Source organism: Pseudonaja textilis, chromosome 8 (assembly GCF_049901715.1).
Source record: "Pseudonaja textilis isolate UNSWEBS1 chromosome 8, rPseTex1.2, whole genome shotgun sequence".
Taxonomy (NCBI): domain Eukaryota; kingdom Metazoa; phylum Chordata; class Lepidosauria; order Squamata; family Elapidae; genus Pseudonaja; species Pseudonaja textilis.
In genome coordinates, this window is record NC_141997.1 from 16,479,238 (window position 1) to 16,506,195 (window position 26,958).

A 26,958-nucleotide genomic window follows, 5' to 3' on the forward strand; every position below is an offset into this window, starting at 1 on the left:
GCAAGAACTTACAATTTGTCCAACAGCAGTAGCCCAAAGAAGCCTTTTAGATGTCAGTTCACCTTAGTGCCAACCAACTCTGAATTGACAAAGATAGGGATTCTGGTTTTGAAAAATTATGTTTGAAGCCCTTTATCACTCTCTATAACAGAAGATGAAGTGCACAATTGTTTTAAGAACTTCATACCACAATTATTACAATGATTTCCTATAGTCATTTCCTTCAGTTTTATTGATATAAAGATGCCCAGCAAAAAATAGTTGTAGAGAAGTATTGCTGCAATTTACACTGATAAAATTTGATTATAGATTCAATTAACATTATGGGATGGACTATTCAAAATTATGTTGCTGTACTACTTTGGATCTACTTGCTAATTTCCAAGTTATGGGCACAAAGTAAGTTGCAATTTAAACACATGCATTTATAACACAAATGATGATTTTTCTTTTTAAACTATTTACAAGAACTGGGATAAAAGTCAGAGCTAAATCAATCTTCAATATTACACTGTTTTCCAGGCTACTATAATGTTGATGTACAATGATTTTAGATTGTTTATGTACAAAAAATGAGATTTAACATAACTTCATTTAGGTTTCAAGGTAAATAATACATATAAATATTCTAATGTTTAGCATAAGCTAGATAAAATGAGCAACAATGCAGACTATACTATGCAACAACTTTTTGGACAGCATCCAATTTGGGTCGGTCACCAGGATCAGAGGTTTTATCCTCTGACCTTTTGGAGTCATGGTAAAGTCCATTTTTATGAAACTTCTATCTTCTTTTTGGACAGTGATAATACATAAAGAAGATATAATTTTAAAGTGTTTTGAGTAATAGTAATGAAGTTTTACTAGAGCAATTTAATTCCAATATAATTTTGTTTGCATTTTATTTATTTTGTCATTTGATTTATTCATTTTGTTATTTTTAATAATGTTTATTTTTCAGCAGGTTTTGTGGCAGGATAATTTATTATTCATATTATATATTGATTTGAATTTTGGCTGACTTATCTTTCACAGATTGCATACACTTGTCTGTTATCTCTCCAAAATGGATTATTAATATTTTAGTGTTATCGCCCAGTGTTAGTGTTAATTTGTATCTATTATATTGTTATACACTTAATAATTATGACAGCCTGTAAGTTAATTAAAAATAAATACACATTTTTGTCTTTATGCAGAATAAACCTGTTAAAACCAATGGGATTTAAATTAGTACATTAATTCAGTCAATCTACTGTGCTATGATCAAGTTTGGATTAATGCATTGCTTATAATTAAAAGACAGATATAAAATTGTAATGACTGGTATCATTGATTTCCTGGAATATCTTAAGATTTTTAAAGTTATATCAACATTGTCTTGATATCATAATATAAAATCCATTTTACAAAGCACAAATTATTATAAACAGGAAGAACAATCTATTACTGTAGGCTGTGTTTGGACATTTATATGGAAGTTGTATAGGATTTTTCTTTTTCAATCACTCTTACTTATTTCTTTTGAAGATTTATGTCCACCTGATGAGGAAGACTTCTCAAAAGGAACAGGTAGCATTTAAAATATTGATTGATTCATTATCTGCCATTGTCATCTTTGACTCCTAAAGAACACATAGATAGATTTTCTTCCTGACAGACTGTCTCTTCCAACTATGCATTCATCTCTATTGTGATTGAGTCCATTCACCTTGCTGTTTGTTATCTTGTTCTCTTTCTTTTCCCCTTCCTAGCATTAGAAATGTTCTAGAAAGCTGGGTTTTTGCATAATGTGTCTAGAGTAAGATAATTTGATATTGGTTAGTTGTGCCCCAAGTGAGAACTCTGGTTTATTTGTTGGACGATTCATTGGTTTATTTTCCTGGCCATCTACAATATTCTCAGGACTCTTCTTCAACACCAAAATTCATATACAAATATGTTCTCACTGTCTTTTCAGTTTTGCATTATACTGCATAAAAATCTTTTTCTGACTTCCCAAATGCTTTGTCCCAAGGAAGAGGATATTTTATCTTAATTTCAGATTGATTTGGAATTTATTTTGCTGCCTTCTTCTGATTGTATTTGGAAAGTGGAGGAGACTGACAGAAAGCACTCTGGAGATTATTTACAATTGTCTTCAACTATTTGATCTCAGAAAACTGTAAATAAGAACTAAGCCACTCAAGCCATGTTATATGGTTTGACCAAATGCAGAACAATTCTGATCAGTTTGTATGAAATGGACCTGAAACATGTCAAGGTACTTTTCTCCTTCAAAAAAAAAAAACTGAAATCAAGGAACCCTAGACAAGGTTCTTCCATCTGCACTAGGTAAGAGGCCTTTCTGGGTCCACTTCAATGTACTGGTAGTTAGCTATAAAGCCCTATATGGCTTGGGACCCAGTACCTGAGTCATTGCCTTTTCCATGAGTCTCTATCCATCCAACTAGGTTAAGCAGAAAGGGCATTTTGCAGATCTTGTCAGCCAAAGATGCCAGCTGCTGGAAGCCAGAAGCAAAATTTTTCTGCAGTGGCCACTGCTCTAACAATCATGCTTCTTTCTGTCCCCAAGCCTGTTAGCCTTTTGTAAGGCCTTAAGAGCCTGGCTATGTTTTCAAGCTTAGGGCACTGAATATGACAATGGACCTATTTCCTAGCTATATTGCTAATAGGTCAAATATTTTGCTATTGTGTAGCTTGAATGGGATGTTTTTAATCTTTTTATTCTTTTAAAATGATTTTTTTAAATTTTAGTATATTTTATGAACTATAAGCCGCCTAGTGTCATTGACTGAGATTGGTGGCCATAGAAATTGAACAAATAAATAAGGAGGAATAGTAAAACAAATGGAAAATATAGCTATCCAAAAGTTCCACAGATAAAAAGACTGTATTGTGTTCTCAACTATGTCTTCAGTGGTGGGATTCAAAATTTTTTACTACCAGTTCTGTGGGCATGGCTTGGTGGGCATGGCAGGGGAAGGATACTGCAAAATTCCCTTCCCTCCCCACCCCACTAACCTGCTTTCCAGCTCTGTTCTCCTGTGCAGGGCAACAAAAGAAGACCCAGCCGATCAGCTGGGACTTGGGAGAATAGATGTGGGCGGGTCCAGTCAGAGGTGATATTTGTGAACTGGTCAGAACCTGCTGAATACCACATCTGCTTCAATAGGTCAGGAATAAATCAACTCCACTCACAAACATGGTTAGTTTGAAGGATAACAAAGGTCTATAAAAGATAAATGTATTTATAACTGCTATATAGAAGATTTAAATCTGCTTTTTAGCATCTTTTTCTTTTCTTTTTTCTTTCTTTTATTTCTTTCTTATCTTATTACTTTAAAATTTATTTTTCACTATTATCTTTTTTCTTCTCCAAGTTAAATCTCTGTTAAATCATTACTCTGTAAAAGTTTCTTTTTTAAAAGTACATGGTAGAATAGGCAAGTTTGGAGATCATCAAGGATTCCATGGTGGAATTTATGGGAATCTTTTTATATATGATTATACATCATAACTGAGAATAAATTAAACATATACATTGGCAAAAATAGAAATTATAACAACCTTACCTTGAATCCTAGAAATACAAAGTTATCCAACTATCTTCCAGTGAGAACTAAATAATGTAGAATGAGAAGTGAAGTTGATGGAGAACAGGTAAACTGTCTGAGACAAATAAATGCATAATTAAAGTCAGTTTAAACAATAACACTTTTTTACCCTATCTCTTTTTAACTCTTCAGTGGAAATTTAGGGTAGCACTAGTGGCTGCAGAAGGAGGAAAGAAACTTTTGCGAATGACTTTTTGTGAATTATATGTGTTCATTTACTGCAAACAAATGATCAGTGTAAATCAGTGTTTCTCAATCTCAGCCATTTTAAAATGTGTGGATTTCAACTTCCAGAATTCCCCATTCTTAATTTCTTAATTATTTTCCAATCACAATCTTTTTCGTGCTGTCTTTCGTGCTTGTTCAAAGTTTCTTGGTTATACCATTGCTAGATGACATAAGATCTGTGGTTTGAAAGATGATTTGCAAATTTAGTTGAATCCATAAACAACTTTTTGCAGCCTGACCCTACATTTTGGCTCTTCATGTTAGTAAATGCTGAGTTCTAAAAGTACACAAATGTTTCATATTGGAGCAGGTCATGAAAGAGACTTTCTAAGCAAAATCTTCAGACAGTTTTTATTACACAAATGTCATGTTTTATTTTTCATTATGATCAACAATGAAGACAAATTATGCATAAATTATATAATACAAAATATCCATAATGAGCAGATGAAGATCTCATGGGATCCTATAGAAATGTTTACTGGCAGGAACTTTACGGTGTTTTATAGGTGAGTATTATTGAAAGACTATACTCAGTGAGATGAGAGGCATACAAATCTAATAATAAATAAATAGCTACAACTTTAAAAGCACAACTATAATGATGTGGGAAAATACCCGAACAAAGCTGAATACCATACATGTAAGTACCCGCGAAAACTTAAGAAAACAAATTTGACTTTCTTTGAACTATTAAGTTTTAATGCTAGAGATTTTTTTGAATAAGTTAGGGTTTTACAAACAACGCAAATTGTGGTATTCTTCATCATTTTTCCTCATTCCTCATTTTGTTTTGTCTAGAAGAATATTTTTACTACTAGGCCTCCCTTTTTCATTCTTTTAAATCCTTGAGAGGTTTTAAACAATGACATTGATATGATGGGATTATCAGGGATTTACTGTACATTTTACCTAAAACAAAAAACTAAGCAACAGATACATCATTAATTGAATTTCAGTGCCATAATTTTGGGCTAGGACCACAGAAGGCTGACCTTGATATAGACTTGAACGGAATAAAGAAATGTGATTTAAAAAAAATAATTGTGATTCTAATTGGTGAATACCAATCTGACTTCTAATTCTACAATTTTTATCTCATTGGCTAAACATTCTATATTTTTTACACCTCCACTAACCTAAAACCTAAGTATGAGGAGACCAATACTATTGATCTCACTGGATCTTCTTTAATGCACAATTCTAACAGTCTGTTCAGAACTGTCTGAAAATATCTTTTTGTAGAACTAACCTGCAATCTAGCAAGAGTGCAATATTTTGTACCAATGTTGGACAAATAGATGCTGGAAGAAAATGCTACAAATGGAGCACCTTGAGTTGCAGCTTACAAACACCCATCTTGTGAAGAAAAAACGAAGACTTGCATACAGATAGTCCTTGACTTACAACAATTCATTTAACAATAATTTAAAGTTACAACAGCAATGAAAAAAGTGGCTTACAAGTGGTCTTTGTATTTACAACTTTCACAGCATTTCCACGGTTATCTGATCAAAACTTGAGCACTTGGCAACCATTTTGTATTTATGATCACTGCAGTATCGTGGGATGATGTGATTGTCATTTGAGACCTTCTCAGTCAACTTCTAACAAACAAAATCAATGGGAAAAACTCAATTCACTTAACAACCCCATGATTCACATAACAACTGTATTGATTTGCTTAATATCCTTGGCAAAAAAAACAACAACACATAAAATCAGGTGCAACTTAACAACCACTTTGCTTAGCAACAGAAATTCCGGTCTCAATTGTGGTTGTAAGTTGAGGAATACCTCTACAGTATTCAATTGGAGGAATGAAAGTACAGACTTATTTAGATTAAGTTAAGGAAACTGTAAATGCTGCTGAGAGAGGCACTGAAAAAATGATCAAGTTTATCTACTGTGGCCATTATTATATCTTTAACACAACCAAATTATTGCATTGGTTTTGTACCAGGTATCCAGAGAAATGCAGGTCAAAATATATTGAGATGGCTTGAGGACATCATTTACAGAGTCAAAGCCATCACTGTATTGACAAGTTTGGACATCCCTGTAGTTGCACTTTATGCATTGTTTTTGTACTTAAATTGAAAAGCTCATTACTGCTGAATTCTTGTTGCCTTAGAAAACAGACAAAGTAACTGTTATCCCCACTGATTTTGCCTTCACGTATTTATTGTACTGCAGATATGTAAACTTCCCTGACAGTTGGAACACAATACTCGATTTTTGTTTTCCTTTTCCATTCCTCTCTGCAGGATCTTTTTCGAAGGATAAACTTTAGCAATTTGGTGTAAGAATGGTGTGCACTAAAAGGAATCTGTGTGATTGCAGTCATGTGGTTGTGTGGGTTTTCCCCACTATACTGGAGACATTATACGTCATGCAGAATGTGGTTCAAAAGGTTACCACATTCAAATGTAACCTCTGAAACATGTTCTGCAGAACACTTTAATACCACTCTGTTTCCCTTTATGTTTTGCTGCTATTTTTTTAAAGGAGAAAACAGATCGAGACTTTTGTGAATCTAAGAAGTCCATCCTTCTCAAATATTTAAGTCAGTTTGCATTGAGTTTTGCATATTGCAAAAAGGCTGACAATAGCATTAGGAGTTGCCTTTATTTTTTGCAAGTTATATTGTTGAATCTATATTATTTCACTGTAGAAACTGAATTTATATTGATTAAATTGGTGATTTTTATATGATTTGAGCATACCAAACTGAACAAAGATTTTAATAGTAAATATTCTTTTAATAGAAGGAATGAATATGTCACACCTACACACAAACACACACACACACCCCTACATATACACACACGGGGGGGAGAGAGAGGAGGGAGGGAGGGATGGAGGGAGAGGAGGGAGGGAGGGATGGAGGGAGAGGAGGGAGGGAGAGAGAGAGAGAGAGAGAGAGAGAGAGAGAGAGAAACACACCTATGCAAATTCTAAGTGAATTGCTTAATATTCTTTACTTGGCCTACAAAACCTGCCAAAATTATTTGGGCTACAAAATCTTGGCTTACAAAAACACAGAGAACTTTTATTTAGAAAATCATTTCAGGGTAGGAAAAAACTAATTCTTTCAGATGGCATGGGATTTCTAAAGTTTATTCCTGGACAATAAAGCAATCAACATTTGCTGCAAAATAATAGGAATATTTTGTCAGAAAAGCAACAGAGTATTTTCAAAACAGGAATATTCTAAAAATATTTCTGTGATTCTCAAAAGATAATTTTGTATGATACCAGAGGCCAGCCAGGACCTCTTTCCTGTGGTCACACTTAAGCTGCAGTCATATCACTTTTTAATATTGTTGTTTCAACTTTAGATTTGATGAACAGAATTGGAAACAGTGTGTCCACTATGTCTATGATCATGGATACATAGTTGGTTGTACTTTTAAAGTTGAAGGACGTGAATTTGATATTTCTATCAGAGATACAAATGGGACAAAGGAATTTTACCAGGATTTTAAACTATCGAGCATAAAATTCTGTAAGTCTATATATATTTTTTTTATTAGAAATCTACCCGTGACCTTAAATATAATTTTGGAGTACTTGGCATTTGATATAATTGCAATTGTATGAATAGTAGCATTTATAATTTGATATCATATTTCATTGGAAAAACATAAGAATGAGACTTAATTGCTGGATTTATCCCAGGTCTTCACTGAGTTGGAGATTTCAGTCGATTGAGATTTTAATGAGTTCTTGTTTTAATGAATTTGAGGAACTGTGAGAAAATTCATTAAAATCACTTTTTCTCTCTCTAAAGCAGCGGTCCTGAACCTTCCTGACAGGCGGTGCGGTGCTGAGCAATGGTGGGGGTGGGGGTGGGGGAGAGCAATGATTTTGGGTGTTCAACCTAATCCCTCATATACACAAATTGTGTGCTTTACTGCCACTTGTGTGGCCCAGTTCCCAATGGGCAGCAGACCAGTAGAGGCTGGGGTTTGGGGACTCCTACTCTAAAGAATTAAGTATGTAATATCCAGATATACTATTTTTTTTAACAACCTTTGCCATAAATGTGCTGATTTGGCATTTCTGTTGAGAAAATAGCTCTCTATTCTAAAATAGAGCCATGGGAAGCTGTCTTATTCCAAGTTAGACATTGTTCTACCTCACTATTAGCAGCTTTGTAGGGCTTCAGCTGGGTTTTCTCTCAAATGTACCTGGGATCAGCCTAGAATATTTTGTTTTTAGACTCCAGGAAGATTGGAGACTCTAATACTTGTGTCATTTCAATTCTTCTCTTCATCTTGAAAAGAGTGTTGAATTTTCTACCACAAGATGCAGATTACATATTTAACAGAGAAAATAAATCTATTCTTATGACTGAACTGTCTTGCAAAGTACTGCCAGAAATGATAAACCTGACCTGAAAAATTGCGAGATCTGTCCTTTCAACAAGAAGTAAAACTGAAATCTGAATAATATATTTTCTCAGTGGCTAAAGTTTTCAAGGGCTGAAACCCATTGAAGCAGCTCAAATTCCCAAGAATGTAGGGCTCTTGAATCATGAACTAGATGAAGAAAATTCAAGTTTAATACTTGACTGTAGAAATATATTCCTAAGTGAGACAAAATGGGAAGAAAGAATTACCAGCCACCTGAAATACAATTTTGAAGGAAAAATTGGGAGAGAAATCTAATAATGAGTATTTTCCTTGGCTTCCTTTAGACACCACTCAATTTAATCTGCTGCCCATCCATGCCTTACAGATAATAAATTGTGTTTTCTTCATTATATATTTCCTTTCAATACCTGACAAAATAGTAATTTTTCAGCAGCTTTATAACATTCTGCTTCAGCATTAGGACCTCCTAAAAAAAGAATTTTTAAACATAACCAAGAGCATATAACCACATAGAAGTCATCAATTTTAAAAAGTTAATGAGCTGCAAATATTATTAACCTACTTTTGCTCCTACTTTTTATTCCCTGCAGACAGATCACCTGCAACATTCTGTATTTTTAAATTAATAGTAAAACCTGGTGCCTTACATATTTAAAAGATTATTATAATTCCTGTACATAAAGATGTTAATTATTAGAAAAAGGGACTTTTACAAAAATTATTAAACATTTGGTTCTTGCAATGTAATAAACATTAAAAAAATGTAAAGCAAATGTATGTGTATCTAGAAAAATTTCAATCTGTACTAATTTATTTTCATCTTTCCCAGTGAAGCCCAAATCTCCTCAAAATGTAACCTTCCTCTGGAAACATGACAAAGTGATCATAGAACATAGGCCATCTTTCCCTCTACATTGTTTTATATTGGAATATCAGTACAAAAGTGAATTTGATGAAGATTGGGTATGTGTCTGATGGAATTTTTTGTAACATGGATTCAAAGATAAAGGGATGGAAATGTTGAAAAGCAGTTAACTTATATTTAAAAGTCTGTCATATACAACAGCTATGGAACTGTTCTTTGTTAAAATGGAGAATGGGATGTGGAGCAACATATTCAAATGAAATGGAAAGATGCATTAAGGCTGAACATTAGGAGGAATTTTGAGATGGTAAAGGTTCTGTAGAAGCAGAACAGTTTGCCTAGAATACTGGTGGACATTCACTTTTCTGAAGAATTTCAAATGGATTGGAATTCAAATGATTGAATGACACTTGTCAGGGATGGCTTAGTAGATTGCTATATTGATTAGAGCATGTGAGTTGATTACCTGTTGTTTTCCAGTTCCAAGATTCAATGAGGTTTCATACTAATGTGATTAATCTCATAATGATTTTTTTGGTGATTACAGTGTTCATAAAAAAACATAGGCTTGCTAATTGTCACTCACATATTTCTTCTTAATTGCTAATGTAAAAATAGAAAGAGGGAAACTTAAAAAAAAGTGATTTGTGCTTAATTGTTTTATGGTCTATGATTCCCTTATTTTCTGAATTGTGGTGCAAGTGATTGAATTATAAATGAGACAGATAAAGAATTTAACCTTTTACTGGTATCTGACACAAAGAGTGAATCTTTCTAATAGGTCTGTGCATTTCAAAAGCCTTTGCTATATAATCTTAGTTTTTCCTATATTTACTAAGATAAGCTGGAAGATGAAATGTATACAGTGAACAAAATTAATAATGACTGCCACTCTTGCCATTCAGTTTAGGAAAAATGAAAGCGGCAAGTTTGAAATACAAGGTTTGGATCCAGTGAAGTGCTATTCCTTCCAGTTTAGGGTGAGATTCATATGCAGTAGATCTTCTTATCCAAGTGAATGGGGACCAAAAATGCATTGGAAAAATAGCAGTTCCATAGGTAAAAACTCCTAAATATTATTTCCCTGTCATCATAATCAATAATTATCTGATGTTTTAATATTTGTTTATGTACACAAATTTATAATTACCAGGGTCATATTTTCAGTCTTGTGAGGTACTCCAGACAATAAGTACACAGAGAAATACCACTCCCAACATTATTGTAAGGTTATATTAATAGAATCACATTCCTTCTGTGGGCTCAACTGCCACTTGCCTGATCCTTTTCTAGTCTGTAGGAATTCCACCTGTATCTGAAAGTCATTCCCATGTATCAGTCTATTTGGATTGTCTTCCACTGATGCAGCCTACAGCAGCAATAGCATTAAAACTGGTTTTGGCAGGTTATCCTATTATTATTAATATTACGTGACTCACCAGTTAACCCAGTAGAGAATCAGGATGTCCCAGATAGTGTGTTCTTAGATAGGAGAATAACTCTCTTCTGCCTCTTTCCCAGGTCTATTCATGTCAGAACAATCCAGAATAAAATCTTATTCATCTCTGATTTAACTATGAATTAGAGCAGGGGACACCAAACTTGGCAACTTTAAGGCTTGTGGACTTTAATTCCCATAGCTGGCTGGGAAATTCTGGGAATTGAAGTCCATAAATCTTAAAATTGCCAAGTTTGGAGACCTTGGGATTAGATGGATGAGCTAGTATATAAGAGCAAGGCAGGGAAAGGGGAGAAGCTAATGTAACGACCCAGGATATGGCACAAAGGCAATACAGTCAAATAATAAGTAAGAGTCCCTTTATTAGCTCCAACTTTGCCCCCAATGTCCTGGTTACCTTCTGGTCTGGAGAAAAACTCTCCCAGGAACAGCCTTTGGCTGCAGAGATTCAAGTCCAAAACATTGTCAACAAAAACTTTAACTATAAATCCAATCAAGGCAAGATGAGGTAATTAATCTGGCAAATCAAGAGAAGGAATTCCAGATGTGAAGAACAACAGTAAATCAACCCAGTTGGGAGGATTCCAGGAATTCAAATAACCACATTCAACATAAGATAAACTCATGTCTGTTCCCAGAAAATGCCGCTCTCAGCTTGCATCTCTTTTAAACTCCCTTCCCAGGTGTGCCTAATGAATGGAATCAGGGCCCTTTTCTCACCCATAAGCCATGCAACCCACGTTGCTCTCTTCTCATTTGTCCCTGCATGCCCTAGGATGAAGAGTGTTGGGCCTGTGTCTTCCTCTAAACTTCCACTCCCTTTTTCTACCTCTTCCCTGCTCTGCCCAGCCAGACTTTGCCCTTCACCAGTTTCCTCCACAGCCAACGGAGCCACACTCCCACTTCCTGTCAGCTGTTCATCTTTTTCCTCGGATTCAGACTCTGGCAGGGGCATGACAGCTAGTCTCTTCCAATGTAATGCCTTCGCAATATTAAAATAGATTTAAGGGTTAGGGAGAGAATGTTGCTTTTAGTTTTTTAGGGTCTCCATCTCTTTCTTCAAGCTTTCAATTCATGTGAGTGCCAATCTGGACTGGCTAGGCAATTGAAACGTATTACAAATTCTGTGGATAGGCTGCATATCTGCTGCTCCTTAGACTCCTTACTTATTCCGTCTAAACTGACTTTTCTGAATGGCAGAGGGCCTTACTCCAGAGAGAAAGAGGGTGGATCTCTCTTTCTTTTTACAAAATTAATTACAGAAACATATGTAAGATTTACTTTGACCCATATTCTATAATGAGCTGCCTTTGGTTCTTAGTTTGGAAAATCATTTTGAAAGTCTCAGTACCCAACTGCAAGCTGGTAATAAAATGCAGTTGAATATATACTCATGTTATTTGGGGAAAAAACAACCCACACATTAACAAAGAGCAAATGCTTTCAGGTTGAGGCCTTATTTTTGCCTATTCTAAATGTGTTGAGGCATCATTAAGGTCACCTCAGGTGGCTTTTCTATCAGGTATCTTTATCAGAATATTTCTAGTGAAATAAAAAATGTATTATCATGAAACTTTATCACGACAATATTAAGACTGGCATATATAGAAGATCTACCACAAAGCCTTTTCAGGCTTTATTCCTTTTTAGAAGACAATACTTGCAAAACATATACCTAAGCAGAACTGATATTTCTTTTGTTAATCCCTTAAAGAATACTTTCAATTTTTTGTCTGTGTGTGCCCATGTCTGCATCTGTGTGTGATTTCTCTAAGATTCCTGTGAAGCTGATGACTTCAATCCAGATTTAAATATTGTTCTCCAGTCATGTTTGGTGATGGCTGGCCTCCTAATCATGACAGCCATTCTGCTTTATATCTGCAGGCTGAAGAAGTATGTGATGCTTATTTTTATAACTCTTTGTGAATTAATGTAACAATGCCTTTTATTATGATTATAAAACCTAAGCAGTTATAGGGATAAATTTGGAGCAAAGTTCTTATTGATTCTGGTATGTTGTACTGTCTTGAATCTCCCTTTTGCATGAAATGTCACTTTTAAACTGAATGCATCATTCCACTAAGATACCCATTGTATTATACATATTTTGGATTGAGAAATGTTTGAAGGATAACCATGTCCCAATATTCATATTAGGCTACTAACTGTGAATTAGGCCAGTTTTTTTTTTAAAAAGATGAAATAAAGTGATTATTGAAAGAGGAATTATTTTCAACACAGTGCAAAAAGAGGAAGTTGGTTGGAAAAAAATCCATCAGCAAAAAATGGGGGAAAGCGGGGGAGGAAGGGAGACATCTAGAGAAAGTTCAAAGAAAGCCCTATAATATTTGCAAATCAAGCAGACAAATTGTTCACAATTTATGTACTGACAAAAGCAGGGAATTTATACAAATTCTTGTAGCTAATCCGTACCTGCTGTGACTTTTGTTCATTCTCACTGAATAAAATTAAAATACTTCATTATAACCACCACTGGTTCAGCTTCCAGTGGTAGATGGAAGTTTAAAGTTCCAAAGAACTAAAAGAGAAGTGAAAGATAAGTTTGTTTTAAACAAGAATAACATATAGAGAAGTTTTATTGTCGTACTTTTAAATTCAAATGAAACTTTTTCCTTTAAAGTAAACTGAAGAATTGAAAATAGATAATCTCTATTTAGATTATCAGTGGAATATTGTCTCTTTTATTGGTAATACAGTACTTTATCATAGTAAACATGTTTCAATTTTCTATAGTAGCATGCTTATTATGATGAAGTATTTGTAAAGAGATTAATTCATTTATAGAAATTCATTTATCTCCTGTTCAGTTTCAGATATGATTGCACAGCTACACTAGCAACATCAATTGTGAACTTATAAACCAATTCTGTCTCAGATCTTTAAATTATTCAGTGAATGGCTAGCTATTCCAAATATTATTAAAATTACTAGCTTTAGACTTTTTCATGTTTTCACTTTTTCGGCTGAAAGTTGTACTTCCTTTTCTTCTTACTGTAAAACTGTAGAAATATATGTAGGTGTTTTTAAATTAAAAAAAGAATTTATGCAGGAAAGGGTAGATAAATGTTAATTTTTGGAAATTTATCAGAAAAAGTCTATTTTTGGAATATATTACTCACATTTTCTCTAATCATTTTTCTTAATCAATCCTTATCTTTTAAATGGTTACAGAATTAGAAAAACTCTAATACCAGTAATACCAGACCCTAAAAATTCTGATTTGTTCAGGGATCATAATGGAAACTTCCAGGTGAGTTATCGTGGAATGTTGCATTCATCTTCCTAATTTTTGATTCCCCTGACAACTAACTTTTCACAAGGGTATTTGAACTTGATTCGTTAGATATCTCCAAGCTATTTTGCACATCTCTTGCAAAGGCCAGAGATTATTTATTTATTTGCACAACTATTTCTAGATTGTTCCTTTCTTGGAGCATTCTAGGTGGTTCATAATACCAAGCAAAGCAATTAAAACCATGACCTAACCAAAACAAATATCACAATTTATGACAAATAGAATTAAAATATGTAAAATAAATAAAACTAAATTGATTGATGATGTGCCATCAAGTTGTTTTCTAGCCCTGGTGACCTCACACAAAACGTACTAATTTTTAAGCTATCCATATTCTTAATCAGATGCACCGATACTGCGCCAAATGATATATCTCAATAGATAAAAAGTAGAGGATATACATCAGAGTGGTCTCAGATATCATAAAACAGAGCAAGTTAATTCAGAACAGATTTTTGTTTTATTTTGTTTGGATAGCTTGATCTGAATTCATTCCACTTCAGTTACTAGATTGCATGCAGCTGTTGCTCCAATCTACTTCATAACAGTTGCACCAGCATGGGAAGGACAAAGTATTTGCAAGCTGTTGTGGACAAGAAATTAATTTTTATTTTTATTTAACATTTATTAATAGATTTATATGGAAATCTAGCTCACTTAAGGCAACTCTGGGTAGCATATGATAATGCAATATAACTATACACATATAAAAACAATCATATACATATATATTAAAATGTTAAAAACTAAATATACCATCTTTTTTATGGTACTGAATTAATTCATTACTTTTCCTATTCAGTCATTGACAGGAAGAATCACTATGTTCAGGAAAAGGCATTATCAATATGAAATAACACTCCACCCCTTTGAATAAACACATGAATTCATGTATTAAGAATTAGTATCGATGTTACTCATCATAGGGGCAACTATCATTGTTACATAAAATATGCAAAACAAATCTGGGATCAAAAGCATGAAAAAGTCAGGGAAATTTGATATATTTTTTCTCATAAATTTCTCAATATGATAAAAAGAATTTATAAGCACTTATATTTGGTCATATTTACAAAAAATGAGAAATTGAAAGAAGCCAAAATTTACCTATCCCAGATCAGTATGTGTGTTTCAGTGCTATCAGTCAGAATAATGTATGTTCTGAAAGTTTATTTCTAACAGTGATTAATATTTTTTCTTTCTGTTAAACTTTTAACTGAATCATAAATGCAGCAGTTTTTAAATTTAATATAATTATATAATATATTAATATTTTGTTTAATATAAATATGACATATTTAATATGTCATTTTCCAAACTGTTGCTATTTTCTCTGACCAAGGAGATTTCATTGGTTTTACCATACCAGAAAACTGTCAATATTCTAAACACTTTAGACTATAATTCCCATTATCTGCTCTTAGGTCCAATGTTCATAATTGTTAAGAATTGTAGTCAAATGCTAAAGCCAGCTAAAGACAGGGTTATTCTCAGGGGTGGGATTCAAATTTTTTAACAACCAGTTCTGTGGGCGTGGCTTGGTTGGTGGGCATGGCTTGGTGGTCATGTGACTGGCTGGGCGTGGCCAATTCAACATCACTCACATCAAGGCACGCATCTCCTCACCTGGCCTCTCGTGACTGTGGGGATGCTGCAATAGTCGTAAGTATGAAAAATTGTTATGTCACTTTTTTCAGTGCCATTGTAACTTTGAATGGTAACTCCACTCAAGCAAAGTACCAGCAAAGGAGGGGGAAAAACTCCAGAGAAGTTCCAGAAACAGGAAGTCTAGTCCTGCCAAGAATGTAATAAGGGTTAACAGAGAGGCAGTTTCTGTAAGCAACACCAGAATGTTCCTTCCTGCCTTCCTTATAGGAGTAGGCCAGTAATTTCTTCTAACAACTGGTTCTCCGAACTGCTTAGAATGTTAACAACTGGTTCTAGCAAATAGGTGTGAACCTGTAGAATCCCACCCCTGGTTAGTCTTGTGGGGAAAATAGAAGGAGAAAGGAACATGTTTGTAACCTTAAGTTATTTATAAAGGCAGGATAAAAATACATACATACATACATACAAAAATGATCAAAGATTAAGGAAGGCTGTGCTATCTGTTTATTTCATGTAGTAACAGCACCTTGTTGATCTTGATTTGTCTAAAAAAGCTAACCTGAATCAAATCTGGTTAGACCTTGAGTGATAGACAGGGCATACAAAGAATATAAGTTCAATCAAGAAGTCAGAAATTTATCTTGGAAGAAGACAAAGAAAGACAAATCACTTTCATCTACATAAATATGAGCATGGGCATCACTAGAATTAATTCCAAAGAAGACTTTACTTTTTATTACCAGTTAACATGCCTGGAAGATACCGTTTAAGAAATCATGGTAATCGGTGATTTTTTTTTTAAAGGAGTGGATTACTAAAACTGAGAATGTGCTGCCTGAAACACAATTAGAATGTATAATTGAAGAGGAAAAAGAGGAAGATCTCCAACAAGCTAAAGTGGAGGTCAAAGGTATGTTTTTAAAATCCAGTGTATGAATATGGAAGCTGAATTGGTCTATTATTGCCCTAATAGGTGGCAATTAGATATGAACCAATTGAATAGGTTTGTATATTTAGACATAACTCTTTCCAGTATTGGAGCTTGGGCTTGCCAACATCATCACATAGAAAAAAAGCTTGTTTGAATTTACTGTTTAAGTTAAAGAATCATAGTTACCCAGGGTCCCTAGCCCCATTAATTAAAGTATATAAAGCTAAGGTTACCCCTATTATGGAACAGAGGTTTGGGGTCTATACTCAACTACAGTACTATAACAAACACAGTCCCAACACTTGAGATGTATTTTGGATGTAGCAGCAGTTAGAGCTGAATTGGGAATTTATACAGTTCATGCACTATCCAAAATTAGGGCATATAACTACTGTAAAAAGACCAAACACTTCCTCACTAGCAATTAACACCCAGCTAAGCAGATATTAATACCAGGATTAATATCAGATCCACAAGCAATAAGTAAACAATACCCCAACCAAGAACACTCCCACCAACATTGACAAGGCAAGTGCATTGGCCCCATCAGAGCCTGAGTCTGAGCAGGAGGATGAGACAGAGATAGGGCCAATGGAGAAATGACTGGAGGAGCAGGATAAGGCAGTCCTGGGTCCCTCTGGCCTGGGAAGGGTCACCAACGAGATGGGGGAGTGCAGGAGGACCAGGCGAGGAAGGAGGACAGGGCAGGCAATGGGGCCGAGGAGCTGCAGAGCTCTGGTGAGGAGCAATTACGTCCCCGTGATCCCCAAGCACAAAGAATGAAAGAAGGCAGGATCAGCGCAGGGCAACCCAATGACTCGGGAGGAGGGGTGTCCCACCCCTTTTCACAAGACTCACCCAGGGAATGAGATTTAAAGGAGGCTGTTGAGAGGGGCGTTTGTCAGGAACAAACATTGCTTTTTCCAGCCTCACAGGTTGTTACCATTGCCTGGATATTTTGCCGTGTTTTGTCTTGTTTGCCTTGTTTGCCATGCTGACCTGGTACATGTGAGGTTGCAGTGACAGAATTATACTCTGGTTGGTGCTGCAGAGAATTCTTCCTGTGACAAGGACTCTGAAATCAAACTGCTAAAACTGTGGCTGCTCTCAGAATTGTGCTTCTTCTCTGGACTAATAGCAGCCAGGACCTATTGGAGGTGCATGTTTAGGGTTTGGCTGCTGGATTTGCAGGGAATGGTGGGACTTTTAGGGGAAGAGGAGTTAAGCCTTCTTTCTGGCTGTGTTGTTTCTGTGCCTAGCTCCGGGTCATCACAGCAGCCAGGACCTATTGGAGGTGCATGTTTAGGGCTTGGCTGCTGGACTTGCAGGGAACGATGGGACTTTTCCTATAATCACAGCAAACCTCACTCCCTTCTAGTACTGTGGATGTTACCTAGTTGGGTAATGAAATATATCAAGAAAATAACCAATCTCAAAGAGCACAAAGGACCCCACAAAGAAGCCATGATACAGAAAAAAATGCATAGCAATATGCTCTTTTTCTTCCTTTACAATAATAGATTCCATAATCAATTAACCTGAATTATGAAGACCTTTTTCTTAAGAAAAATAAATTAGTTACAGTATAATGTTTAAACCATCAGAACTAGGTGAGATACTTGAAACAAACACTAAAGATTTATACATTAAGAAAGTATGTGCTCTACTGCCATCATCTCAGGCTTTGCATCAGCACCTTGCATATTTATGAAACTTCTGGGTCCCATATTCTGCAGCATAGCATACAGGCTGCTCCATTTATTGCCTTTGCTACCAATGGGCTTCTACCTTGCATTGTCACCTGTTTTGTTTGAGCAATGAGAGGCTGAACCAGAGCATGAGTGCAACAATACTTTATTTTACAATAAAGGGCTGACCGCGCTTGCCAAGCCTGGAACTGGCTCGCAGCAATCAGCAACCGGTTGGACCCCGCAGCCTGCTTTTATAGCTGGCTGCTGGGAAGAGCCAACCAATGGGAATGGGGGAATAACGCCCACGTAAAGTGAGTGGACCTGAGTGAGAACTCCTTGAGTCCTCAGGACATAACACCCCTTCCCCCAGATGCGAACATGCATAGTCCTTGAGGTAGACGGGGGTTGTGTTACGCCCGGAACGGCGCAACTCGGGAACATTGTCTGTCTGTTCGGTACCAGTCTGTGATGGTTGAGCCGGCATAGTGTCGCCAACACTCTCTGGACTGGGCATCCTCGGGAACCACTGGGTTGGTTACTGGGGTCGAGCTCTCGTGGGTTGGATCAGGCTGGTCAACTCTCTGGGCGCTGTTGTCCGAGTTTGGGCTGACCGGAACGACCGCTGGTGCAGACTGGTCGCTGGGTCGATGTGGCTGGGCGGCGGATGAGGCGGTTCCCCTTCGACTGGAGACTCTGGATTCTTGTTGGCAAGGGTGCTGAGGCGCCTTCTAAGCTGGTCTATATGTCTCCTCCAGATGCGACCATCCTCCAGCCTGACTCTATACGATCTCGGCCCGGTGATGGCGATGACCTCGCCTGGAATCCAAAGTGGGTCCCCAGCGAAATTCCTTGCGAATATTGGTTCCTGTAACAAAAATGTCTAACCCCGACGTAGAAGCGAGGGGAGAGTCAGGGCAGTATTGTGGGTGCAATCTGTCCAATACAGTCCTCAGGCGCCGGCCCATCAGAAGTTCCGCTGGGGACTTATTGGTGACTGCACAGGGGTTGAGTGCTGGCTCATCAGGAACCGTGCGAGTTTGTGGTGCCAGTCATCCCTGCCAAACCTAGCGAGGGCCTCTTTGGTGGTCCTGACGGCCCTTTCAGCCAACCCATTACTGGCAGGGTGAAATGGGGCTGTGAAAATGTGGCGAATGCCCAAGTTGGCAGCAAAACGGCTGAATTCTACTGATGCGAACTGTGGGCCATTATCGGAGACAATGGAGTCGGGTAGTCCATGTGTAACTAACAGGCGCGTTAACACGTTGGTGATTGCTAGTGTGGTGGTCGTGGATAGCTGTGCCACGTCTATCCATTTGGAATAAGCGTCCACGACCACTAGGAACATCTTTCCATGCACGGGCCTGCCAGATCGATATGGATTCTAGACCAAGGGCGTTGGCGCTCTCCCATCTGGTAGGGGTGGCGATGGGGGGAGCAGGATGGGATTCCTGGCAAATGCTGCAGGAACTTACCCAATTGACAATGTCCTCGTCTAGACCCGGCCACCACACGTAGCTGCGTGCTAATGCCTTCATTCTCACAATGCCGGGGTGTCCCTCGTGCAATGCCTCCAGGACTCGGGTACGCAGCAAGGTCGGAATGACCACTCGAGTGCCCCACAGTAGACAACCCTGCAAACTGGACAGCTCCTGCATGCGAGTCTTAAAGGGTGCGAATTTGTTATCAACGTTGCCTCCCGGCCACCCCCTCCTCACCCAGTCGAGCACCTGGGCGAGCGTTTGGTCTGCCTTGGTTTTAGCGGCGATGTCAAGGGCGGTGATGGGCAGGTCCAACTGGGTGATTTCAAAAATGGCGTTGACAGGAGCTGGGTCTTCAGCCGGAGCGGGTAAGGGGCAGCGACTGAGCGCGTCGGCGTGGGATAGAGTTTTGCCCGGGTGGTGAATAAGTTTGTATGAGTAGGCCGCTAGGAAAAGTGTCCACCTTGTCATTCTAGGGAAAGGACTTGAGGTGTCTGTTTGTCGCCGGCCAGTAGGCCCAGGAGGGGCTTATGGTCGGTGACCAGTTCGAAGAAATGGCCAAAAAGGAATTCGTGAAACTTTTTCACGGCTGCAACAGCTGCTAGGGCTTCCTTGTCTATTTGGCTGTAATTTCGCTCCGTGGCCGAGAGCGTCCTGGAGAAAAAGGCGATGGGGGCCTCGGCGCCATTGGGGAGTCTGTGACTAAGGACCGCCCCAATTCCAAAAGGGGATGCGTCTGCTGCCAGTACTAAAGGAAGGTTGGGGTCGAATTGGATGAGCACTGCCTCTGACATAAGTAGTGATTTGACGGCGTTAAACGCCTGGTCTTCTTTGTGCCCCCAGTGCCACGGTGACTTTTTGTCTAGTAATCTGTGTAGGGGTTCGGCTACTGAGGCTTTATGGGGCAAGAAGGATGCATAAAAGTTCAGCAGCCCTAAGAAAGCTTGTAGCTCCGTTTTGGAGGTTGGTGTGGGAGCTTCGTGGATCCCCCTGACCTTGGACTCCAGGGGGTGAATGCCAGAGGCGTCAATTTTATAACCCAGAAAGTCCACCTGTCTAGTGGCAATGGCGCATTTTTCTTTTTTTAACTTGAGGCCATGCTGTCTGAACCTCTCTAACACTGCTCGCACTCTCTGGAAGAGTTGGGGTCTGTCCCTGGCCGAGACCAAGATGTCGTCGAAGTAGGGTACTACACCAGGGAGGCCCTGTAAAATCCGCTCCATGAGGGATTGAAAAATACCCGGGGCAACACTTACGCCAAATTGGAGACGCTTGCATCGGAAGGCACCCCTGTGAGTGACGATGGTCTGAAGTTCCGCTGTTTGGTTATCAACAGGGAACTGCTGATATGCTTGAGACATGTCCAATTTAGCAAAAATACTGCCCGGCTCGAATGTGTGCAATAAGTGCTGAATGACAGGCACAGGGTAGGCGCTAACTTGTAAATATTTATTGATTGTTGTCTTGTAGTCCGAGCAAATTCTCAGGCTACCATCTTTTTAAGGGTGTGACGATGGGCGTCTCCCACTTGGCGAAATCTGTTGGCTCAATGACCCCTTGTTTTAGTAGTTTATCCAATTCAGCGTCTAGTTTTGGTCAAATAGCAAATGGAACTCTACGTGGTTTTAATCTGATTGGGACTGCCTGGGGGTCAACGGTGAACGAGATGGGGGTTCCATTATAACACCCCAGCTCCTCGCTGAACACATCTGCGTAGTCAGCGAATAAGGAGTCAGTGTCTGAGGTTGAGACAGCATGGACTCCTGTTAACCCTAGGCCGAGGTGGGGAAACCAATCGAGCCCCAATAAGGTGGGTAGATTGCCGTTAACTACCACTAGAGGTAGGTGGCCTTTAAAAGCTCTAAAACTGACAAAGAACTTGCCTCTGCCGATCACGGGAATGGCCTTCCCCTGGTAGTCCTTCAGACCGAACTGGCATCTCTGAAGCCGGGTAGTAGATAGGCTGGGGTGGAGTCTCTTGAGGGTGTTCCACGAGATTATTGAGAGCACTGACCCTGTGTCAACCTCCATGTGGCACGGTTTACCTTCTAGGGAAACGGAGAGAGAAATTTTACTAACAGCATGGCAAGTATGCCTGGCAAGGCGGTGCGTGCGACAGTTTAATACTTGCCTCTGTGGTCCCGCGTGCGAGGACGGGGGTCTGTGTGCAGCGCTTTGGGGGGCTTGGCAGACTCTCGCGATGTGCCCCCTCTTATGGCAGTTGTTGCAAGTGGCTCCTTTAAACTTGCAGGTGGCCCTTTGATGCGATCCCCCACAGGCTAGGCACAATGTGATGTGCTTGGGAGGACCGGTGTATTCTTGTTTGGCCCCTACCTGCGACCGTCTGTCGTTGGCGAGGCGGTGGACGTCGTTTTCATCGTTGTGGGTTTCCTCCGCTTCCACCTCTTCAGAATGGACTGGGAACGATGCTAGCTTGGCACTTGGGCCCTGAATTTCGGTGGCTGAGTTCGTTGCTAGCTCGGCTGCTAGGGCCTCCTCGACCGCTTGTGCGAGGTTGAGGTCTTTTTTTGCTAGCAGGCGCCTCTGTAGGTTGAGATCCTTGACCCCACAAACTAATTGATCGAGGAGCATGTCCTCCAAGTATGTTCCAAACCCGCAGTGCAGGGCTGCTGTTCTGAGGGCGGCCATATATTGATTGATGGTCTCCTTACTTGATTGCTTCCTCATACGGAACGTGAACCTCCTGGCGATTTGTGAAGGCCTGGGAGGCGTAGTGGTTAGTGAGGATCTCAAGCAACTCGGACCACGGAACGTTTTTCAATTCTCTCGGCGCTACGAGTGCTGCGGCGGTATCGTAAACAGTGGCTCCGCAGTAGATTAGGAAATAGGATTTTTTCCGATGTTCTCCCGCATCCGCCAAGCCGACCGCATCGATGTAATGATTGAAGCGGTTCTTATACGACTCCCACTTCTCTTCGTCTGGTTTAAACACCGGGAATACTGGGTTGGAACTCATGGTGCTGGAACGGCTGGGCTACCTGCGGAAAAAAATCTCTCTGGGACTACGGGCGCTCATGAGTGATATCAGCTCTGGAGAGGATTTTTTGCTATCCTCTCTTTCTCTCTCTGGGTTACCACGTTGGCTGCTAGCCATTGGAGGTGTCTTGATTCGCGCCAAAAAGTGGGCGCTAGTGACTTCCTACAGCGCTGTGCTGTGTCTCCTACTGGCTCGAAATTCAAATGACACCCGTTTGAATTTCGCGCCAAATACAGAGCGGCTGCGGCTCGCAGCGCTTCACTTTCCCTGCAGCGGGGCTAACAAGCGGCTACAGACGCTTCTAACATTGAATCAGACCGCTTTCTCTGGCTGCGGATCAGCGTTTGCTCTTTTTGATCGCTCGTATTGTTGGCTGACCGCTCTCTCTGGCTGCGGATCAGCGTTTCCCTTGTCGCCAGCCGATCGCTCTCTCTGGGCTGCGGATCGGTGGCTAGTGACTCAGCGGTTGCAAGGTGCTTCTGGTAGCCATCCCATCCTCGTCGCCAGTGTTTTGTTTGAGCAATGAGAGGCTGAACCAGAGCATGAGTGCAACAATACTTTATTTTACAATAAAGGGCTGACCGCGCTTGCCAAGCCTGGAACTGGCTCGCAGCAATCAGCAACCGGTTGGACCCCGCAGCCTGCTTTTATAGCTGGCTGCTGGGAAGAGCCAACCAATGGGAATGGGGGAATAACGCCCACGTAAAGTGAGTGGACCTGAGTGAGAACTCCTTGAGTCCTCAGGACATAACATCACCATTACACTATTGAACTCCATCCACAGGCATTCCCTCCTTTCTAAAAACATTTCTTGATGGTGAATGCTAGCAGCACCTTTAGCCATACAATCGCTCAGCTTCAGTAAGTGTTGGCAATCACTGTATTGCTCAATGTTGACATATTTTCTGGGAATGTAAATTTCTGGGAAGTCCCCTATTATAATTGGAATTGTGAGGCTACAAGTAATTCTCATGTAGTGACCCCAATTAGGATGGTAATTCAGTTGTTTAATGAAGCAGATCCTGTCTATGTTTTAGGCCTTCCATGTCCTCTTTTTAGAGGACAACTATTATATTTCTTGGTACACATGTGAACACACACAGAGTTGTCCATAAATGTACTGTAATACCTTTTATTCCAAATCTGTAATATGCTGGTTTGGAGACATAGCTGTTGTTACTATGTTAAACCAGCATAACTTGTTAATGGAACAGAATGAATCCTGCTTCTCTGCTACACAGGAGATTAACAATGTGAACAATGGAATCCCAATTTGTATGATTAATTCAATAAAGGAATTAGGGGAATTCTATAATGTAGATTTTCCAGATACAAATGACAATTAAATAAATACTGAAAAAGAATCCCTACCAGGTCTAGCCTACAGGGATAAATGAACACAAATAACCAGAGATCTTGGTAAATCTTCCTTCCAAAAATGTAGCAGGCATCAATTAATTTAGCTTAATTTAGTTTAGTTTTATTAGTTTAAGGATAAGCTTTCTTCACAAACTGAACTTTTTAATTCTGACAAGATAATCCTATGGGTTCAGAATATATTTAAGTAAGTTATACCAAGAGACTAACTTTATGGCCCTAAGCAAAACAAAATCATTCTGCAGAGATGCATCTATAATGTGAATTTTAAGCTCCTTTTTAACCATAATGATGTCTCTGGTAAAAATAGATCTCTGAAGACCCCATTTCTGGAGTAAACAAAGTATTATTTGAACTAATATATCTCACCATATGCACTATACTAAATTCCTGTTTCAAATGCCCTGAGACATTTTAGCCAATAAGTAAAATTATGCTGGCAAATTTTGAGAAGCGAACTGTCTGCCTGGACTCTCTTCAAAGTAAGAACAGAGTTGAAGCTTTTATAAAAGCCCTGAATACAACCATTAGCCTATTTCTTCGTTATATAACCAAATTAGTAAGTGACATCAAAATACTAAATCACCAATCAAACATACCTGGGCCTTGTGCATAGGCCACCAGATATTCAATTTTTGAAGAAAAAAAGAGTGTATTGTGTGAAAGAGAAGAATCTTCCAATGAAGACAAATGTGGGAATTGAAGTGGGGGATGGGGGTGGAACTTGATGTGATGTGAGAGCCACTTTGGTGTAGTGGTGATGTTTCTGGCTTAGAAACCAAGAGAAAGTGGGTAACTGACCCAGTTACCTCTCTCAGCCCAATTCATCCCACATGGAAAATGGGAGGAGGAAGCAGTATTATATATGTTTATTGTCTTGAATTAGTTATAAAGTAATAAAGGCAGAATTAAAAAAAATAAAGAAATATAAATGAATAAAGTGCTTAAGTCCATCTTGTCCCATGTGGTGAAGAACCCTTTGCAGTTTCTTCACTATGGAAAATAACATGTGAAAGTTTGTGTTGCTTCAGAAGAAGCTGGACCTATATAGTCCTTTAATATTTATATAGTCACTAGTTCTACTCCAGTTTATTTAAACTAGGAGGAAAGTTGTTTTCCTATATAGTGCTGCATCTCTGTAAAAAATGTAGGGAGTGATGTGACAGCAGTGGTATCTCACTTTATCTCTTGGCTTTGGAAGAGAAGGCATCTTTCTCCATCCACAGCCTTGGTTCTCAAGCATTGAAAAATGTATCCTTTCATGAGTTTAACTCACTTGAGTGCCATAGATAAAATATGGTTTGGTGGCTTTGCAGCTCTTTTACAACTGGTCAGATTTTTTTTCTTGAAAAATATGCATGGGACAAATATACACAAAATATATATTGAAAATATAAATGGTCAAGCAAATGGGTCAACAGCTCCTTTTGGCTTTTTATGCAGTGAAAGAAGGAAGGACTTCTTATAACTTCAGACAGTGTGGCCATTCAGGAAATGGAGAGCTGTCTGAATGACTTTTTTGGCCACCTGCACAGACTACTGATAGTTTGCAAGGGATGTTTTCCCCAACGTCATCCATCAAAATATTTGTGTAGTGATTTTGAATAGCTTTGGCGTAGAATTGGTAGAATAAGAATTGCTATGTGACCAGATTTCAAATCAGGCTTAGGTTAAATCTTGATTCTTCCAGAAATAAAACTGCATTCAGGAACCAGTTAACAAAGAAACTTCATAGTCTTTATTGCAGCTAGATAAGTTGGTTTAGTTATATGTAAGAAAGAAGTTTTATATATATATCATAAGAATAATTTGCTTTCAGAAATTGCTGTGGCTGCATATTCTTATGTTTTCAGCAGTTTTCAGCATTCCTGATTCAGTGGTTTGCTAGCTTGAGGAAGGACTATGCCATTTGCCATTTTTAGTAATGGCAGTAAAATGGCAGTCTGTTTGTAAGTACAAGTTCTGACTTACATACAAATTTGAGTTAAAGATAGAATTGGGAGTGTTCTTGACCCGGGGATTGTCTCTAATTCTAATCTTGAGATTTGGATAGGGCTGCTCAGTGGTTTTCCCTAGCCTGAGTAGTGCCAGTTCTTGCCTCTCAAGACCTCATCCTAAATTTGAGTACCTACTTTGAAAAACAGCTTGAACTGAAATTATGATTAACTCAGATAATTAATTACTCATTTTTGTTGATATTTTTTCTCCACAGCATTCTGGTGTTAAGAATCAAGAAATATAATTTGTCTCACAGTGCTTGATACATGACAGAATGTACCTCACAATCTCTGCCTGAAGCAACAATACATGACTCAACTGCAATCATTTCAATTTTTGTGTTCCTAAAGTTTCTTCTCTGTAGACTGCTTGTCATTTCATTTTGTGAATTTTATGCCTGGAAGTTTCAGAATGTTAAATTACATCTGCCAAGTAGCCATAAGGATTACAACTGTAATAGGCACAACAATTATTATTGTAGTTGTCCTAAATTGTATTTTTCTAGTCCTTTTATATTTTCATCTGAATTGCTGTTAGATATTCATATGCTACATTTAATTTTATAAGTAACATTCACCAACCAGGTATGTTTAGGGGATTTCCTACTTCTTCAGGTAGGCAGTTCCCCAGAAGTGCTATTATATGTAAAAAAAAAAAAAAGCTCACTATGACTCATTTAGATGATATAAAATATGCTTTAGAAGTTTTGCAAATGTTTGTTGGCTCTGGAAATGCAAATATTATTTAGTTAGATGACTTTAAACTAATACAATTTGAGGGTATATTTTTAATGAGTTGTTCTTTTTATCACTTCAGAACATAGACTATCATTCTAACAGAAAAAAATATATTTTTTCTTTAAATAATGTATGATGTTCTAATCAACTGTGTCTTTGTAATTATAACTTTCTGCTGTAATTTTGAACTTGAATACTCTGTCAATTCATGTGTACCACAACTGCTTGGTTCTTAATATTATCGATATCCAAAAAAGATTAAAGTGAAAGTTTACT

At 38.4% G+C, this 26,958-nt stretch overlaps 1 protein-coding gene across 1 annotated transcript; it reads left to right on the top strand.

Annotated features, from left to right (window-relative positions):
• The first annotated feature begins 323 nt into the window (after positions 1 to 323).
• Positions 324 to 26,958, top strand: CRLF2 (cytokine receptor like factor 2). The gene is made up of 10 exons (XM_087938412.1): positions 324 to 399; positions 1,531 to 1,572; positions 4,246 to 4,354; positions 7,187 to 7,353; positions 9,054 to 9,187; positions 9,995 to 10,148; positions 12,324 to 12,441; positions 13,741 to 13,819; positions 16,277 to 16,382; positions 26,160 to 26,958. Exons 1-10 carry the CDS (start codon positions 324 to 326, stop codon positions 26,171 to 26,173), a joined length of 999 nt encoding a protein of 332 aa, XP_087794538.1. The 3' UTR covers positions 26,174 to 26,958.